This window comes from Trachemys scripta, chromosome 1, assembly GCF_013100865.1.
Source record: "Trachemys scripta elegans isolate TJP31775 chromosome 1, CAS_Tse_1.0, whole genome shotgun sequence".
In the NCBI taxonomy this organism is placed as follows: Eukaryota; Metazoa; Chordata; order Testudines; family Emydidae; genus Trachemys; species Trachemys scripta.
Window position 1 is genome coordinate 119,643,335 of NC_048298.1, and position 20,337 is coordinate 119,663,671.

Sequence of the window (20,337 nt, forward strand, 5' to 3'; positions counted from 1 at the left end):
AGTCACGGTGGTCACAGAATCCACGACCTCCGTGACAGTAATGGGTAGGGCTCCGTGCCTAACTGCTGACATCTCCCTTTCCTTAAACTCCCCAAAAAATTATACCCACTCTAATCTCGTCATTTTCATTGTCATTGTTTAAGTAATTTAGCTAGTAAGCACTTGAAGGTAACTTTTTATTTGCCTATAAAGCACTGTGCACGCTATTATACTATAACAACTTAATACCAATGTTAGTAAACTGACGAGGAATGGGCATTTTGCATATCAAGGGCTAGTCTGTCAGTACAGAATCATAGAAATAGAGGACTGGAAGAGACCTTGACAGGTCATCTAGTCCATTCCCCTGCATTTATCTATTTTTAAAAACCTCCAATGACGGAGATTTCACAACCTCACTAAGTAATTTGTTCCAGTGCCCTTACAGTTAGGAATTGTTTCCTAATGTCTAACCTAAATTTCCTTTGCTGCAAGTTAAGCCCATTACTTCTTGTCTTGTCCTCAGTGGATAAGGAGAACTTATCACCCTCCTCTTAATAACCAACTTCTATGTATTTGAAGACTGCTACCACATCCCCACACTCAGTCTTCTCTTCTCCAGACAAACCAAACTGTTTTCAATCTTTCCTCGTATGTCATGTTGTCTAGACCTTTAATCATTCTTGTTGCTCTCCTCTGGACCTACTCCAAAATTTGTCCACATCTTTCCCAAAGTGTGGTGCCCAGAGCTGGAGCAACACTCCAGCTGAGGCCTTATCAGAGCTGAGTAGAGTGAAAGAATTACTTCTCGGGTCTTGCTTACAACACTTCTACTAATACATCCCAGAATGATGTTTGCTTTTTTTGCAATAGTATTACATTGTTGACTCATACTTAGTTTGTGATCCACTATAACCTCCAGGTCATTTCTGCCTTTCCTAGCCAGTCATTTCCCATTTTGTATTTGTGCAATTAATTATTCCTTCCTACGTATAGTACTTTGCATTTGTCCTTATTGAATTTAATCCTATTTGTTTCAGATCATTTCTCCAGTTTGTCAAGATCATTTAGAATTCTAATCCTGTCCTCCAAAATGCTTGCAACCCCTCCCAGCTTGGTATCCTCTGCAAACTTTATAAGTGTAAGCTCTATGCCATTATCCAAATCATTTTTGAAGATATTGAATAGAACCGAACCCAGGATAGATCCCTGCGGGAACCCTCTCAATATGACCTTCCAGCTTGACTGTGAACCTTGATAACTGCTCTCTGAATACGCTTTTCCAGCCACCTTATAGAAGGTTTATCTAGGCTATATTTCTATAATTTGTTTATGAGAAGGTCATGTAAGACAATATCAAAAACCTTGCTAAAGTTAAGATATCACACCCATTGCTTCCTCTTACCTACTCACAAGGTTTGTTACCCTGTCAAAGAATGATATTAGGTTGGTCTGACATGATTTGTTCTGACAAATCCATGTTGACTGTTACTTATCTTATTTTCTTCTAGGTGCTTACAAACTCATTATTTGCTCCATTATCTTTCCATACAGAAGTCAAGCTGATGTCTATAATTTCCTGGTTTGTCCTTATTATCCTTTTTATAGCTAGGTACTATATTTGCCCCTTTCCGGTCTTCTGGGATCTCTCAGATCTTCTACAAGTTCTCAAAGATAACCATCAATGGCTCAGAGTTCTCCTCAGCCAGTTCCTTAAGTATTCTAGGATGTATTTCATTAGGCCCTGCCGACATGAACACATCTAACTTGTTTAAGTTATTCTTAAGTTGTTTTTTTCCTGTTTTAGCCTCAGATCCTACCTCATTTACACTGATATTTACTATGGTAGTCATCCAGTCACTGCTAATTTTTCTGGGGAAAACTGAAACTGACCATTGCTGTGTTTCTCTTATCGTCATTCTCTCCACATTGAGAAATATGCTTGAACCTTGTGAAAGGTTCTTTGTCTCTTTGGGCATTCTATTATGGCAATACTTGACATTGCTTGTAATAATATCAAGCTACTACAAATTTAAGATCATAGCTGCTAAAACTGCTTTCTAATCCAGGCATCTGGATTTTTCTAACAGATTTATTTGGGCATAAGATGCATCTGAAGAAGTGAGGTTTTTTACCCATGAAAGCTTATGCCCAAATAAATCTGTTAGTCTTTAAGGTGCCACCGGACTCTTTGTTGTTTCTGTACAGACTAATACGGCTACCCCGATACTGAATTTTTCTGTTACCATACTCCCCAGGCTACTGAAGCTCTAACAACTGAACTGAATGTTGCCTCTATCACTTCCATGTGAAATTATAGAAAGGTGCATCGGGCACAGAGGAAGTGAGGCAGACTAAGTTTCAGCTGAAAAGGTGAACTAAAATTAAAAGAATAGTGACAGCATGAAGTACAATACTTTAGCTCTTATAAAGATCAAATAAGTATTCTGGAGATTCTATTTTTTCAGAGAAATTTCCACTTACAAATTTTTGCTAGGAGCTATTATACTGTATTGATTTACTATACATTTATGGTAGATTTAATTAGTTATAATGTTTTGATCTCATCTGACAAATTTACTGTGACTAAAAGTACAGCATCTATAGAGCACAAAATAAATAGGGAAGTAGCTTCAACCCAACTGTTGTCAGACTAGCATCCTTCCTATAAAAAAGTTGTGTTTCAGAGATTAGTGTCTATCTATCACAAAGTATACATTTAACAACACTGAGACAATGAGCACTTGAAAAGACTAATGTAAGAATTATGTACAGCATATTCTATACCTTCAGAGAAGCATGTGATGCAAAAAAATCCTCCTCTTTTTGCTGGGGTGACACAGGCGGAATTCCACAGCCATCAATCCACAACTAGAAAAAAAAAAACATCTTATGATCAAAGCTTCAACTTCCATCTGAGATTACACAAATATATTTAAAAATTCTTCCAAATATATAGGACAAAAATGAAAGTTTTTTTTAAATACTAAGACTTAAATTGATCATACGGACAATGCCAGATTCATGACACAGCCTTTTATCCCAAAGGCAACACATTTCATTTTCCACATTGTCTGCTGTCCCACTCTAACTGTCCAAGGCTGGTTCTCTTTTCCCACCCGTTACCTGAAGCAGCAGTGTTCTGAACCTTTTTAATAAAAACAAGAATTGAAAAAATGGTCTTTTAAGTGTTGATGTAGTACAGGGATCAGCAATCTTTGGCACGTGGCCCGCCAGGGGAAGCGACGTGGTACGAGGGATGTGCTGGACACCGCTTCCCACAGCCCCCATTGGCCTGGAGTAGTGAACTGCGGCCAGTGGGAGCCGTGATCAGCCGAACCTGCGGACGCGGCAGGTAAACAAACCGGCCTGGCCCACGTGCCAAAGGTTGCCGATCCCTGATGTAGTGCTTTCAAAACCTGAAGTGCTCATTATAATGTAATGAAAATGTAGCATTTGATTGTGATTAACAAACATACTTTGAATAATAAAAATAGGTTTTAGAGTTTCAAAAATTTGATTCATATTCAACATTCCTTACATCACATACCTATTATATATGCCATAATTATATGTACAATTTTAAACTGAATTGTTCAAAAGTTCAAAGATACATTGTTTTCCTTAAAAAATTCAGAATCTCAAAAAAATATTTATCATGGTGCAGGTGTATCTATGCTATATGCAATTAAAAAAAGCCACCAAGTACCTTAAGTAGCAATCTAAGATGATTACAGGAAAGCATAAGGTAATGTTTAAAAAATAACTTTTCAGGCTAGCTACCTGCTTATTTTCCCAGATAAATACATGGGGAGGGAGGTGGTTGTTGTTGTTTTTTAAGCCCATTTGATTTTTAAATGAATCTTTCTTTTCCCACTCTGAAAGCAGTTTCCCTCCAGACTGCTGAATTCTTCCTAGGAAAAATGCCTCACTGTGAACTTTGTGGGCAAATGTTGTTTGAACCGTTAACCACCCTGGAACTTGATCCGATAAGATAAAACCATTTTTTTCCCCAAATATCTCACAGCTATCTATGTTTTTCCCCCTAATATTCCTATTCTGCATCAGAGTATAACAATCAAAACACAAGACTGTTAGACGACAACTGGAAAAAGCCTTCCAAACTTTCTCAACATGGCTTAGCTCTACTTTGAAGGAATCCTCCCACTCACTCCCAAGAATAAGAGGGCAACAAAGTTTCCATCACATTTAAGGGCTCAATTGGCACGGTACTGATATTTAACTCCCCATTGATTTTGAAAGAAGGCTGAAGGCTTTCAGCACGTTGCAGGACCTTGCAAGTCAGGACTTTAATCCTTTGCCTGCACCCTGAGACAACTGATAAGAAAGTCACTTCTCATGGTAGTTCGAATTTTGTGGACTAGAAAACTAACATACTAGCAGTCTATTCCATAAAGGTCACAGAATAATAAGTTGGTAGTAACTTTACTTCTATACTAGCTTGAGTAGGATTTGAGCCAGTGACCCAGAGAAAGAAAGTCCCCATATCATTACCAAACCCCAAAAGTATTTTTTAAGGTATGCATTTCATAATCTTTGCTGCCCATCCCTTTTTGTACTATTTTCACCTGCTCTATTAACTGATAGGGGATCAACTCCAGAAGAAGCAAAATACATACACTTTACAAAAAAAATACTGACACTTTTTGCATTAAAGTTACATAAATTCATAAATATGTTAATCCATAACTACAATAATTGTCATTAAAAACAATAAAAATTACATCTTTTTAATGAACTCTGTAAGGTTCTAGCATTCATAACTATTAACACAGTAGTACTCATCTGATTAATCCAAAACTGTGTAACAATATTAGCTCACACTTGACTTTCTTAGCATTTCCCTCCCTCCCCAACTAACAAGATTAGTTTCACTACTTCATCTCCTAGTCCCACAGATTCACTGCAATTTGTATTTACTTAGCTACAAAAACAGACGAACACCACTCTACATTACATTTTGGCTACTGTTTAGAAATCTAAAATTACTTTGGAGCCAGGAAATCAATTATTTTATATTAAAATGAATGATCTAATGCATTACTTACATCAGTACCATGCTTCCTTGTTGCTTGTGTTGCAAGATATTTAATCTTTTCCCTGTAAAGTTGCGCACCACGACTATTGTACTTGGCATTGGTGTCATTTGTTGTGCACCCATGTTGATGGAAAAATGCAGACTATAAAAATAAACAAAAACATGCATATTATGAGAAACAGAATTAAACATTTGTATGGTAGAACACGACAATTTTAAATGGTTAGATGCCAAATAATTTTATTTTAAAAATTACTAACATTTATATATTTTATTGGACCAGCTTCTGTTGGTAGAGACAATAGAAGTTGGTCCAATAAAAGATACTACCTCAACCTCTTTGATTCTCTAATATCTTGGAACCAACATGGCTACATCATCACTACATACAAAAATATTTAGTCCAAAGAAACAAGAAATTATAGGCCAGCTCTCATTACTTGTTTCTTTTACTGCCAAATCATGGAAAACCAAAAATCAAAACATGGAATTATTGATACAGTCTATTCATGAGATTATCTATGGGGATGTGACTCCATTTTAGACACAAGATTTATAAAAGAATCCCTACAGGACACCACGATTAAAAACCAAGCAAAATAATCACAGTTATTAACCATGGCTATTTTATTATTAAAAAATGGAAAAGAAAATATTAAACAAAACAACCCAAATGATCAGAGATTGTAACTGAAGTAACCACTTTCTCTATGCCTCTCTGTGGAGAGCTTTTAGCAGAGATTACACCTTTGACGATGCCATCTGTGGGTCATTCTTCATTTAGCCCTGGTCTACACTACAGGTTAGGTCGAATTTAGCCACATTAGGTCGATTTTATAATGAATACAAAAGCAATCCCGTTCCATCAACCTAAAGGGCTCTTAAAATCGACTTCTGTACTCCTCCCCGGTGAGGGGAGTAGCACTAAAATCGACCTTGCTGGGTCGAATTTGGGGTAGTGCAGATGCAAATCAACATTATTTGCCTCCGGGAGCTATCCCAGAGTGTTCCAACGTGATCGCTCTGGACAGCATTTTCAACTCCGATGCACTAGCCATGTACACAGGAAAAGCCCCAGGAACTTTTGAATTTCATTTCCTGTTTGGTCAGCGTGGTGAGCTCAGCAGCACAGGTGACCATGCAGCCCCCCAGAATCGCAAACAAGCTCCAGCATGGAGCAAACAGGAGACACTGACTTTGATTGCTGTATGGGGAGAAGAATCTGTGCAGGCAGAACTCCGATCAAAAAGAAGAAATGCTAATATATATGCCAAAATTGCACAGAGCATGATGGACAGAGGCTACAACAAGGACACACAGCAGTGCCTTGTGTGTCAAGGAGCTCAGGCAAGCCTACCAAAAGACAAAGGAGGCAAATGGTCACTCTGGGTCAGAGCCCCATATAATGCCGCTTCTATGATCAGCTGCATGGCATTCTGGGGGGGACTCTACCACTACCCCACCACTGTCCGTGGACACCTGCAAGGGGGGAGTCTCACGCAACAACGGAAGAGGATTTTGTGGAGGAGGAGAATGCGCAGCAGGCAAGTGGTGAATCTTCTCCCTGGTAGCCAGGACCTTTTCATCACCTTGGAGCCAATACCCTCCCAAGGCGGGATCCCCAACCCTGAAGGTGGAGAAGGCACCTCTGGTGAGTGCACATTTGTAACTACAGTAGAGGGTTTAAAAGCAATTTGCCCTGAACACTTGGGATGCATTCGCAGCCAGTACAGCTACTGGAAAAGTCTGTTAACGTGTCTGCGGATGGAGCGGGAATCCTCCAGGGACATCTCCATGAAGCTCTCCTGGAGGTACTCTGAAAGCCTTTGCAGAAGGTTTCTGGGGAGGGCTACCTTATTTCATCCTCCACAGTAGAACACTTTACCACGCCAAGCCAGTAGCAAGTAGTCTGAAATCATTGCAGCACAAAGCATGGCAGCAAATGGTCCTGGATTTTGATCACATTCAAGCAACATTCGGTCTATATCTTTCTGTGTTAGCCTCAGTAGAGTGATATCATTCCTGGTCACCAGGTTGAAATAGGGGAATTTTTGTAAGGGAACAGTAAAAGGACCCTGTTCATGCTGGGCTGTTTACGCTTGGCTAAAAGGGATCATCCCTGAGAATAGCCACGCAGAAGAGGGAAGGGTGAAGGGATCCTCCCAAATAGCCACTCGTAGGAGCGAGGTATGTGCTGCACATCCACCCGAAAACTGCAGTCCCTCCTTTTAAATGGCAAACCCAACTGGCATTGCTTGCTATGGGAAAGGAGGGTGCTGCAGTTTGAAAACATTCCCACATGTTGTGAAGGTGTTAGAAGCCAAACCCGCATACCCTTTGGCTTACCATGGCGGCCTGGAAACTAAATTCTGTTGCCCAGTCATGTGTGCTATGTCACCATACCGGCAGGCGCTCAATATAAAAGGCAAAATACGATCTTGTACCTAAAGCACATGTGCCGTCTGCTGTGAATTGCTTGATTCACTGTGAAAGAGTCTCCCTTTTGTTCTCAGAAATGTATCGTCTTCAATTTTACTCTCCCTTTTTATCCCCCCACAGGTGCAAACGTTTCTAGAAGGCAAAAAAAATACACTCGCAATGACATGTTTTCTGAGCTCATGCAGTCCTCCCGCACTGATAGGGCACAGCTGAATGCATGGAGGCAATCAGTGGCAGAGTCCAGGAAAGCATTAAGTGAGCGCGATGAGAAGAGGCAGGATGCAATGCTGAGGCTAATGGGGGAGCAAACGGACATGCTCAGGCCTCTGGTAGAGCTGCAGGCAAGCCAACAAAGAGCACAGACCACCGCTGCATCCACTGTACAACTGCCTGTCCTCCTCCCCAAGTTCCATATCCTCCTCACCCAGATGCCCAAGAACGCAGGGGCAGAGGCTCCGGACACCCAGCCACTCGACTCCAGAGGATGGCCCAAGCAACAGAAGGTTGTCATTCAAACAGTTTTGATTTGTACTGTGGCTACAATAAGCAATGTGGCCTTGTCCTTCCCCAGACTAGCTTATCAGTTATCTCCCTTTTTTTTTTTTAAATTAATGAAGAATGCATGGTTTCAAAACAATAATGACTTTATTTCCTTTGCCAGCTGTGATCGAAGGGGGGAAGGTGGTTGGCTTACAGGGAATTAAAATCAACAAAGGGGGTGGGTTTGCATCAAGGAGAAAAAACACACAACTGTCACACTGTAGCCTGTGGCAAGTCATGAAACTGGTTTTCAAAGCCTCTCTGATGCACAGCGCGCCTACCTGTGCTCTTCTAATCGCCCTGGTATCTGGCTGTTCAAAACTGGCAGCCAGGCGATTTGCCTCAACCTTCTACCCCACCATAAATGTCTCCCCCTTACTCTCACAGATATTATGGAGCACACAGCAAGCAGTAATAACAATGGAAATATTGGTTGCACTGAGGCCTAACCTATTCAGCAAACAGTATCAGTGAGCTTTTAAACATCCAAAGGCACATTCTACCAACATTCTGCACTTGCTCAGCCTATAGTTGAACTGCTCCTTACTACTGTCCAGGCTGCCTGTGTATGGCTTCATGAGCCATGGGAGCAAGGGGTAGGCTGGGTCTCCAAGCATAACTATTGGCATTTCAACATACCCAACAGTAATTTTCTGGTCTGGGAAGTAAGTCCCTTCTTGCAGCTGCTCAAACAGCCCAGCATTTCTAAAGATGTGAGCGTCATGCACCTTTCCCGGTCATCCCACGTTGATGTCGGTGAAACGTCCCTTGTGATCCACCAGTGCTTGCAGCACCATTGAGAAGTAGCTCTTGCGGTTTATGTATTGGTTGGCAAGGTGGTCCTGTGCCAAGATAGGCATATGGGTTCCGTCTATTGCCCCACCACAGTTAGGGAAAGCCATCCACTATGACCTGCACATTTCCCAGTCACTACCCTTGATAGCAGAACGTCAGTGATTGCATTGGCTACTTGAATCACAGCAGTCCCCACAGTAGATTTGCCCACTCCAAATTGATTCCCAACTGATTGGTAGCAGTCAGGCGTTGCAAGCTTCTGCAGGGCTATCGCCACTCGCTTCTCAACTGTCAGGACAGCTCTCATCTTAGTATTCCTGAGCTTCAGGGTGGGGGAAAGCAACTCACAGAGTTCGAGAAAGTGGCCTTACGTATGCAAAAGTTTTGCAGCCACTGGGAATCATCCCATACCTGCAACACTATGCGGTCCCACCAGTCTGTGCTTGTTTGCCAGGCCCAGAATCGGCGTTCCACTCTATCAACCAGCCCCGCTGCCGCCATGATGTCCCAATTGCCACATCCCATGCTTTCAGGAACATCTGCATCCATGTCCTCCTCACAATTGTCCTCGTGCTGCCGTCTCTTAGCCAGGTTCTGCACATACTGCGTATAATGCGCGAGGTGTTTACAATGCTCACAACAGCAGCGGTGAGCTGAGCAGGCTCCATGCTTGCCGTGCTATGGCATCTGCATGGGTAACCCAGGAAAAAAGGTGCGAAACAATTGTCTACAGTTGCTTTCAGGGAGAGCAGGAGGGGAGACTGACGACATGTACCCCAAACCACCTGCAACAATGTTTTTTCCCCATTAGGCATTGGGAGTTTAACCCAGAATTCCAATGGGCAGCAGAGACTGCGGGAACTGTGGGATAGCTTCCCACAGTGCACCGCTCCGTGAGTCAATGCTAGCCACGGTAGTGAGGATGCACTCCGCCGACTTAATGCACTTAGTGGGGACATACACAATCGACTGTATAAAATCAACCTAATTTCGTAGTGTAGACATACCCTTGGTTAATTAAGACCAAGGTATATTGTTTCCCAAAATTATTGTGAATCCAGTCTTAGTATCTTAGATACTTAAAAACTATTTACATATGGACATAATTGGTTTAAGGGCAGGTGAACTTTGTCTAGGTTTTATTAATAGCTAGCAAGCTTATAGATGGGCAAAGCAAACAAACAATCTCAATTAAATCCTATGAAACCAAAAGAAATATTGAAATTTGTTATTTTTAGTTACTTTAAGCACCTGTCTTGAGACAGGTCAATTACAAATATTAAAAATCTCAAATCCAGTTTAAATCCTACTATTTCTCTGTTTACCAATGTTAGGCCAGTCCTTCTCTCCAGGAATACATGGTCTAACCATTAGATGGTTAACAGGAGAAAATGTTAGTATCTCGAGTTACCACAGCATTTCCATATCCCAATAAAATCATTACAAGAATTTCAAATATAATCCCTTCGCAGTGTCTTTGTTACCTTCACACCAATCCACATTGAAGTCTTGGGTAGGTTTTCCTTGGGTATGGTTTCTTCTTGAGTCTTTTCTGTTTTAGCTATCTGTAGTAGTAGCTTGCTTGTAGAGGTGGACAGGATGAGTTGTGGAATGCTTGCTGTTTAAGCAGGGTAGCAGTATGTGTGAGATGGAGGAGGTGCTCACTTCACAGTTTTATACCCTTTCCTTGCTATTTTCATGAAAATTATAGGAAAACATCTCTTTCATGCAGGTTTAGATTCCAAGTTGGTTGCTGTCATTCTTTCACTGGCTCAGTACTTTCCTGAGTTGTCCTTAAGAGCCTCTTCATCTTATGAAGATGTAGTTTGTTAATGAGATATGCATTACTATTGTAATTCTTTCTTGACAGTTATATCTCTTGTCTTTGGGGCAGGAGGGTCTCACAACATCTTTGAAGTTAGAGTTTTAACTCTACCTTTTTGTTCAATTCATTTTCTGAAGTTAGCACTTCAATTTTATTAGAGTTCAACAGAAAATAAAATGCTTTCATAAAGTCCAAACACACCTGTTCTTTTATATAAAAGCTTTTTGTTTCAAAACAGTCTTAAAATTAGTAATTATTTATGTAAAGTCTAAGAGTTATTTAAATAAGTTTTGTTATAAAGAATCAACTTTTTGGAGAGAGATTTATTTCTTGTCTTCCTGAGTTGCATGAGGGAGTTGCTTGAGCATTACCAGTAATTAATGAATTCCCTGTTAGTATAAACATTCTATTCTTAAATGATTTCTTACATTAGTAATTAATTTAGTAAAATCATTAATTCTATGTTGATATATAAAGCATGTTACCATTTATAGCAATGATATTAGGAAATTACATTAGACACTGGCATATTTGCAAGTATTTTAACTAAACAAAACAATCTTCCACTGCAACATTTAAGAAATAAACAAAGGCCTGATCTACACTACACAGTTAGATCAACGTAAGCTGCCTTATGTCGGTGTCTACACTACCAGGTCCCTTCCGCCAACGTAACTCACCTGCTACGTCAACTTAATTACTCCACCTCCACGAGAGGCGTAGCGCTTAATTCAACATAGGTTGACGTGGTGGCAACGTAGGCACTGCGTTGCTTACGTTGACTTAACTGGCCTATGGCAGATGTCCAACAATGCTCCGCTGTGACCACCCTAGTCACCGTTCTCAACTCCGCTGCCCAGAGTCAGGTACACAGGAAACAGCCCCGCCCCTGTTAAAGGACCATGAACTTTTGAATTTCCATTTCTTGTTTGTTTGGCGAAGAGCGCCCGTCTACATAGCTGACTGTGCCGGCTCCACGCTGGAGTACACAGGAGGTGGTGGATCTTCTGGGTCTGTGGGGAGAAGAGGCTGTACAGGTATAGCTCTAATTCTGCCATACATGAGCAGATCGCTCAGGACCTGGGGGAGAAGGGCTATACCAGGAACACGCAGCCTCACATGAAAATCAAGGAATTTCAGCAGGCATATCAAAAGGTAAGGGAGACAAACAGTCACTGCAGACATTCTGTTTTTACATGGAGCTGAATGCTATTCTCAGTGGCAACCACACCACAACACCCAAGAGCAGCATCAATACCTCTGAGGAATCAGAGTCCAGGGCCACTGCAGGCAATACTGAGGAGTAGGTCTTGGACAAGGAAGAAAAGGAAGAGAATGGGAGAAAGGCAAGCAGGGGATCCATTGTCCCGGAGAGCCAGGAGCTGTTTTTAATCCCGGAGCAGTGCAGCCAGTCACAGCACAGCAGCATGGACGAGCATGATGCCAGGGAAGGAACCTCTGGTGAATATGCAATTCCAATTAATATTTTGGGGTCACATGCTCTTGTATGCTATTTTTTATTTTAAAAAACTAGTTGAGGTAGAGTGGCTATCTGCTTTCCAGTGACTGTACCAGCTATACAGAGGGTGCTCTGCGAAAAAGATTATTTATGTACACACGGATATCCAGGGAATCCTTCATAGCGATCTCCAGGAAACTTTCATGGAAGTACACTGCAATCTATTGTAGAAGGTTTCTGGGGAGGGCTGCCTTATTCCTTCCACTGCAGTAGGACACTTTCCCACACCACTCCAGTATTAATCCATCTGGCATCATCACAGTACACAGCATAGCAGCATAAGGACCTGGTCTGTAACCGACACCTTCAGCAGCTGTTCTGTTGCTGCCTCTATTAACCTCAGGAGTGTGATATTAGCTAGAGTCACCTATGGGAGATGGTGGTAGTTTTCATTTTAAATTGCTTGAACCACAAATAATAGTGCCTGTGGGGCCCCCTTGTGATTTTCTGCCCCTTCACCAACGCTTTACAACACATGGCTGTAATTTAGGTGGCAGGGGTCAGTATTGACCTCAGAAACTGCAAGCCTCAGGTGCTGGAAAGCAGCAGCAGCAATGGTGGGAGTGGTGGGGGAAGGAAAATGTTGTGGTGGCCACCCACCACTGCAAACACACACACACACCCCCATGCTGCCTCTGCCAAGGCGTGCAGTTTGGGAGAGGGGAAAACTGGTCTCCAATCTCCAGACAACGCCCATGTTACAAAGGGGAGGTGGCATGGCCCCCTGCCCACCTCTGGTCCCGCCATGGGTTGCCTACCCAATGCTGAAGATGGTGCAGTGCCCCTACCTGCAGGCCATACTCACCATGGCTGGGACAACAAAACAGTTTCATTTCTACAAAGTATTAATTGAAATGTTCAGCTTTACACTTGTGTGGATTCAGGGATGTGATTTTTATATAGCAACTCTGCACTAGACCCTGGGTCTGCATGGACAGTGGTTCCTCTCTGCTTTGCATGGTTTACAGCTGAAAATTTGGCATTCAGCTCTTACTCCACACTGGCAGAGAGGCTCTCCCAGATAAGATGAAGGCAAAAGAGGATGTGTGATGACATGTTTAATGAGATAATGAACGCCTCTGGGACAGTGGACACCGAGCAGAGGACGTGGAGTATTGCGCTCTCTGAAAATCTGGACATAGACATTACGAGCAGGAGAGCAGCCCGTGAGAACGAGTATGACACTCAGCAGGAGATGCTGGGTATTCTGTAGAAACAGACAGACATATAGAGACATCTTGTTGACCTTCAAGAGAAACACTTGGAGTCTCGACTCCCTCTGCAGCCCCTGCAGAATAGCATTCCAACATCCCTGTACTCCCTGTTCCCCCCTCACACAGGTTCCAGTAGGCGAGGGGGGCCAATGCAATATCCCTTCCACTCAACCCCAGGGAAGGGTGCCAAGAATAACAGCCACACATGCCTGTCATACATCAGTGTAAGGCCGCTGAGCTTTTAAAGACAAGATTAATATGTTTTCCCTCTCCCAATTTTGTTCCACCATCTTTCCCAGATTTAACTCTTTGTTAGATCTTTCAGTGTCTATATGTGACAGTCAGTGACTAACTAAGTAAACTAAGAGGGGAGATGTGACGCTCTGTACCTCGGGGAAACCCCCAGAACCCCCATGTTCATCCTTGTAAAATGACTGTGTGGTATCCAATGCAAAGTTTGTCATGTTGGGTGACTTCGAAGGCTCATGATACACTGAGCATTGTTGTTACCGTAATGTTATAGGCTATAATTTCATGTATATAGTTATTAGGCTGAAAATGTATCCTCTTGGCTTAAAATAAGCCCAGGCAAAAACTCTCCAAGAGCAGACAGGCAGTTCACACCTCAGCAGGGCATGTATGGGATAAACCCTGCCCAGCCTCACAGGAACAAAGGTCGCTGGCCTAGGCAGCAACAAAAGAATTTGTTAGACTCTCGAGGGAGTCACCCCCCCTTTCTTTGGTCAGTTTGGAACCGTGATGAGGTAATGCTCACCTGACTATGGGGGGAGGGGAGCCAAGAGGGAAGAAAGGACATGATAAAAGTGGGAGACATTTGCCATGCTTTCTCTCTCTCTCTCTTCCACCTGCATCTACAGACACCACACCAAGCGACTGAAGCACTGATCAAAGGGGAGAGCCTGGCTGAAGAGCAACCAGCCAGTCTGTGGTGAGAAGAAGCATCTAAGTTTGTAAGGTCACTGAAAGTGTTAAGATCAGCTTAGAATGCGTTTTGCTTTTATTTCATTTGACCAAATCTAACTTGTTTTGTTTTGACTTATAATCACTTAAAATGTATCTCTATAGTTAATAAATCTGTTTGTTTATTCTATCTGAAGCAGTATGTTTGGTCTGAAGCATGTCAGAGTCTCCCCGTGGGATAACAAGCCTGGTACATATCAATTTCTTTGCTAAATTGATTAGCAAACATAAGCTTGCAGCGTCCAGCGGGCGTAACTGGACACTGCAAGACGGAGGTTCCTAGGGTTGTGTCCGGGACCAGAAATATTGGCTAGTGTCACTGGGTTGCACCATCCAAGGAGCATCTTATATGCTAGAGGCTGTGCGTGAACAGCCCAGGAGTGGGGGTTCTCACAGCAGAGCAGGGTAAGGCTGGCTTCCAGAATCAAGGATTGAAGTGACCTAGCAGATCAGCGGTCCAGATACCACAAGAGGGGAACGTCACACTAGATCTGTGTGCAATAAAAGCAGGGCTTTGGAGCTGTGCTCTGGCTCCACCCCAGCTCCAGGCAAAAACCTGCAGCTCCACTGCTCCGGAGCTGCTCTGCGCTCCAGCTCCAGGCTCTGCTCCAAAGCCCTGAATAAAAGTCCATGTCTTGAAAACAAAATCATCTTTATTAATTCGAAGCATGGGGGGACGAGAGCAGAGGAGGGTCAGGGAAACTGAGGCACTAGGGTGGGAGATGTGCACGAGAAAGAAAAACAGCGGTCACGGCAGGGTTCAGACTATGGATAGGCACAATATAAAAAAGCAGGACACATTACTGTGGGTCATTACTAAAATGGGTTTTCAAAGCCTCCCTGAGATACATTGCTCCACGCTGAGCTCTTCTTATAGACCTGATATCTGGCTACTCAAAATTAGGAGACAGCCTATCCACCTCCAGGCCCCACCCCTGTGGAGTGGAGCAGGGACGGGAAGAGGCGGGCCTGGAGCATCCCCCTGCAAAGTCAGTGCCTGTTCTTCTCCAGGGAAGCTGCCGCTGCAGCGGTGCTTCCTAGCGTCCTTGCCTGCAGCGGGCTGTGCCTGTGTGGGGTAAGCCAGGGGCACTTCCCAACAACAATATAGTACAGTACTGTACAGTATATAATGCCTTTGGTCTGCCCTAAAAAAATTTCCCTGGAACCTAACCCCCCGCATTTACATTAAATCTTATGGGAAAACTGGATTTGTTTAATATTGTTTCACTTAAAGTCACATTTTTCAGGAACATAACTACAACGTTAAGTGAGGGGCTACTGTATAGCTGAAGGCTGGAAAAGAGTGTAACAGTTTCTAGAAAGGCTAACAAATCCAGCGACTGTGCTTCAGTCTTAACTGTAATAGGCTCTAAGCCCAAGATTTTCAAAACTGTGTGCCTAAAGTCATGCTTGTAATTGTATATTTAGAGGCCTGAATAAATGGCCAGGGTTTTCATAGTGCTGAGCACCAGAAGTTTCCATTAAAGTCACTGGCAGTTTATTTGGACATTTAAATATGTATTTAGGAGTCTAACTTTAGGCACACAGTTTTGAAAATCTTGGGCTTAGTTACAAGAGAAAGCTATTCTGGGAAGAAGAAGAACCTCAGAAGACTATACTGATTTTCTAACTACCTTAGATATTTCTAGGGAGCTAATCACTGTGGTAGCTGAGGTTCAAGATTAAATTGCAACTACAGTAAAGAAATAGCAAAAATTAATAATATTCCAAAACCGGAGTTAGTAAAAAACAAAATTCATATGAAATAGATGACAATACAATTTAACAGAATTTGAGTGCAACTATTACAGAAACCAAGTTACCTGGAAAATTTTTAGTTCATTAGCTATGGTATCGCAAATTTCAGATGGTAACTCATATTAGATAATTAATTTACAAGGGCCCCGTTGGTACCAACTGAATTGCATACAAGAACTCTTATCATTGTGTATTAGATGACAAAACACAAATTTTGAAGAGAAATATTTTAATATTTTCCCTTCACCATGTCTGTGAACTTTAACTTTAAAAACTGAGCTTTCGCCAACAAAAAAAGCACATAGAAGTAAAAATTAACCTAATTATATTGGGTATTTGCCATTTCTTTAAAAAAGACCTGCATTTTTGTCTTTTGATTTTCTTAGAATATTAGGATAGAAAATAACCAATAACATTTCATGCTTGTGTAATCTTTGAGCAGAGCAGATTCTTCCCTTCACTAAGGCCAAAACACATGGAAAATTCAAAGTAACTTATTGTATTTTGCTAGAATTCTAAGAGAGACACATTTATTGGTCTTATGCCTTTGAGGTCTGTGCAAATCTCTTGAAACAGCACACATATTTGTCATGACCCCATTTCCATATAAACTAGTTTCTTCTCTACAGGATGTATAAAGTTTTAGGAGTGCAGCAATAAATTCATTATTTTAACTTGAAACACACAAAAAATACACAAATATTCTAGGGGGCTGTGGAGTTAATTCCTTCATCCCTGAATTCTTCACTAACACATGAAATGAGCAATAAAGCTAAGTGTGAAGCTGTTAAACATAAAAAGCAAATACTTGAAATCAGAAAAACCTTTCTAAGATATACTTACGGCATTAGCATTTCCTCCTATTTGCATGCATCTCAACTGAAACCAAGACCAGTTGGAATCTAATTCCGTAGATCTAAGCAGAGGAAACATTTTAAATGTTATTTTCAAAAAGAATTTTAAATACATCTTTTAAAAGTTGTTTTAAGAAAAACTAGAAGTTTGTAATAAATATTACAGTTCAAAACTTGTATTATTGTACACAAAACCCCTACACTAACTCAAGGCATGTCAACACTACAAACTTAAGTTAAGTTGACATACAGCCACTGCAGTAATTACTGCAGTTTTTCACATCCACACTACCCTCCTTCCGTCGGTGGTGCGTGTCCTCACCAGGAGAACTTGCACCGACTTCAGAGGGGAAGTGGAGTTATTATGCTGGTGTAGTATGGAATACCTTGTAGGCATGGGGATCCTGTACTGTTTTACTGAGGACAAAATTAAAGGGTCTACTCAGGACAGTCCCAAAAATCGAAGTACCTTTTGGGCTGTCCATAAAACTCATGCATAGCCTTAGGTAAGACAAGGTTAGCAAAGAATTTCTCCCAGGACTCTAATTAACTCTTCAGTGTCTAAGGTCTAGTCTACACTAGAAAATATTTAATAGCATAGCTGCACCTGCAAACTCCCCTACTGTAAGATGCAGGTTATACAGGCAAAAGAGTGCTCTCGCTAGCATAGCTTACACCAGTTGCCTGAACAAAATAAGCTACATCAGTAAAAGAACTTTTTTGCTTCTATAACTGCATCTACACAAAGGCTTTAGCTGGTATAAAAATGTTTAAAATAAAAAAAAAAAAAAAATCATACTTCTAACCACTTTTATTATATCAGCAAAAGTTTTAAGTATAGACCTAGACTATGTGAATAGGGAAAGCTACATTAGGCTTCTGCTTGGGTTTAAAGTTTTTCCAATTACAAAAGTCAAAAAAGAAAATGAAAACTGCAGGCAATATGGTGGAAGTCCTGACACAATAAAACTCCCTTTCCAAATATTTACATTTGTGCCTATGTATGAGAATATAAAACTTTGACAATCTCATTCCTGCAAAGATAATCACCTAGTTTTTGTGAAGGTTCCTTCAATATTCAAAGGCAGGGAAAATGACACCTGTTACCAATTTTCCACATTTTTCATTTTATCAGGGAAAGCAAATATCATCTCACCTGCTACCACAATGAAGAGACTATGGTGCCATACTTCACTATTACAGGTTTAAAGAACAGAGGCATACCCTCCTTTTAAACATTTCTGATGCATGTACCCATGAAAGAATACTCAGTACCTTGTAACACAAAGCTAAAGATGGCAAACAATCTTTACACAATGCTGCAGAAATCTGGCTCAATCTTGATATGGAAGAACCATAAAGATGAGAGAATTAAGTTCAATTTCATGCCTGTTCAAATCTTCATCTTCTGCAAGGAAGTTTGAACAAGGCTGCCAACAAGGGACTTAATTATCTTTGTACCACAGCTTGTGCAATGTGAACACGTGCACAACAGGAACTCTACTGAGACTCTCTCCTCTCTCATTTATCTAGTTCCCAAATACACAGCAGATAACTTGCAGCCAGTACCATCATGAGATGGATGTGAACCAGTAACTTAGAATGAAAAGCTCATTCCCTCATTAATAAGTGTCCACAATAAAAGCTTCTGAAGAACCACATAATATCGTGACAGAAATACTGGAAACAAATCTTACCACTTATTTAGCATAGAATCATACTAACTACTTACCGAATGAAACTCAAGTGAACACCAAGTGATCGATGGGTCCCTGAGCAATCAATACAAAGAAAAACACCATATGTTATGCTTGCCCAGCTAGGATTTTTGGCTCCACAGTCAAAACACACCTAAAAAAGATAAGTTAACAAATAAATTAATCAATTCCCACTAAAAGATACTTTTTGACTAATACCTATGTAGTGCTTAGCATTTTAAAACTAATCCCCAGACCACAGGTTGACTAGTTCATTTCATATTATCCCTACTTTATAGATGGGGAAACAAACTGAGGTTAAGCAACTTGCCCAACTCTCACAATTAATCTGGAGCACGCAGTATTAGACATCTGAAACTCTCGGCTCAATCCACTATCTTCTAAGGAACTCCTAAATTCAACATATTTAATGACAAAGTAGTAACTTCCACTCATACGAACACTTACTAATTCCATCTATTTAGAATGTAAACAGCTACATAGATTATAAGATACTTGGGGCTGAGAATTTGTCTTCGTGCATACCTGCAGTGCATCTAGCACACTGTTGGGAACATACAAATACATACATTATAGAATCTTATCATAATGTTCAATTTGTTCAAAATATTTGTGAAAAGTGTAACACACTTCCTCGCAATCAACTTATGCTATCAGCCATTTAGTTTTTATATTCTAAAGATTTTGTGTTTAAAAGAGACAAGCGACATGCACATTTAAGAGAACTCATATCAAAATAGCCCAAGAATAAGTTTGTTACAACTCATTCTATATTACTAAAAACAACAAGTGTTTAAGGAATAGCATTTCAAGGACATTCTGGTAATAAATGATTCGGATAACCTGTGTCTAATACCAACTGGGTCTATTCTCTTCTCAATGAGTTAATGTAACATCAGTTAATATTGCTGGTAACAATGTCCCACATGCTTTCCTTTTCCCCTGTAGATGCAAAGCGTCCCTGACAGCAAAACCAGTATGGTAAGCATTCTTCCCATGTATTGCTTAACCCAGCTCTCTGTGGCTCCTAATGTGTCTGTTTGGGAATAGAGCCAGAGGATCTGTTACACTGACCCTCTGGTTCCGCATAACATAGAAATGTAGGGTTACCATTCGTCCGGATTCCCCCGGACATGTCCGGCTTTTTGAGCTAAAAATAGCGTCCGGGGGGAATTTGTAAATGTCCGGACTCCCCCCACCCCACCCCATGCAGAGCGCGCACGGCTAACAGGGCAGCCGGCCGGATGGTGCCACTTACATGGGGCTCCGACAGCCAGAGGGAGCCCCTCCTCTGCTTCCCCTGCAGCAGAGATCACTCCCTCCCTCCCTGCTTTCGCAGATCACCTCCGGCAGCCTGGAGCTCCTCCCCCGCTCCTCCTCCACTGTTGCCCAGTGTGCCGGGACGAACGGCTCAGGCCGTTCCTGAGCAAGCTCACAGAGACATTAGGCAAAGGCCAACAACAAGGGAGCCAGGGGGTCGGAGAAGGGGCAGGGAGGTTTTGGATGGGGCAGTCAAGAGATAGGGAGGGGGGATTGGGAGTTCGGGGGGGGGGCTTTCTGGGGAGGGTGGATAAGGTTTTGGGCAGTCACGGTACAGGTAGGGGGTAGGGTCCTGGGGGGCAGTTAGGGTGGGGGGGGGGCTTAGGAGGGGGCAGT

At 41.8% G+C, this 20,337-nt stretch overlaps 1 protein-coding gene across 2 annotated transcripts in view; it reads right to left on the reverse strand.

Moving 5' to 3' along the window:
• ARFGAP3 (ADP ribosylation factor GTPase activating protein 3) overlaps positions 1-20,337 on the reverse strand; it is a 75,783-nt gene that overhangs the window by 45,940 nt on the left and 9,506 nt on the right. For both annotated transcript variants that reach the window (XM_034783307.1, XM_034783297.1), the window contains exons 2-5: positions 18,696-18,814; positions 16,953-17,025; positions 5,049-5,180; positions 2,767-2,850 (exon numbers count right to left, since the gene is read on the reverse strand). In XM_034783307.1, the coding sequence (XP_034639198.1) occupies positions 2,767-2,850; positions 5,049-5,180; positions 16,953-17,025; positions 18,696-18,814 (408 nt within the window). The remainder of the gene's footprint in view (positions 1-2,766; positions 2,851-5,048; positions 5,181-16,952; positions 17,026-18,695; positions 18,815-20,337) is intronic.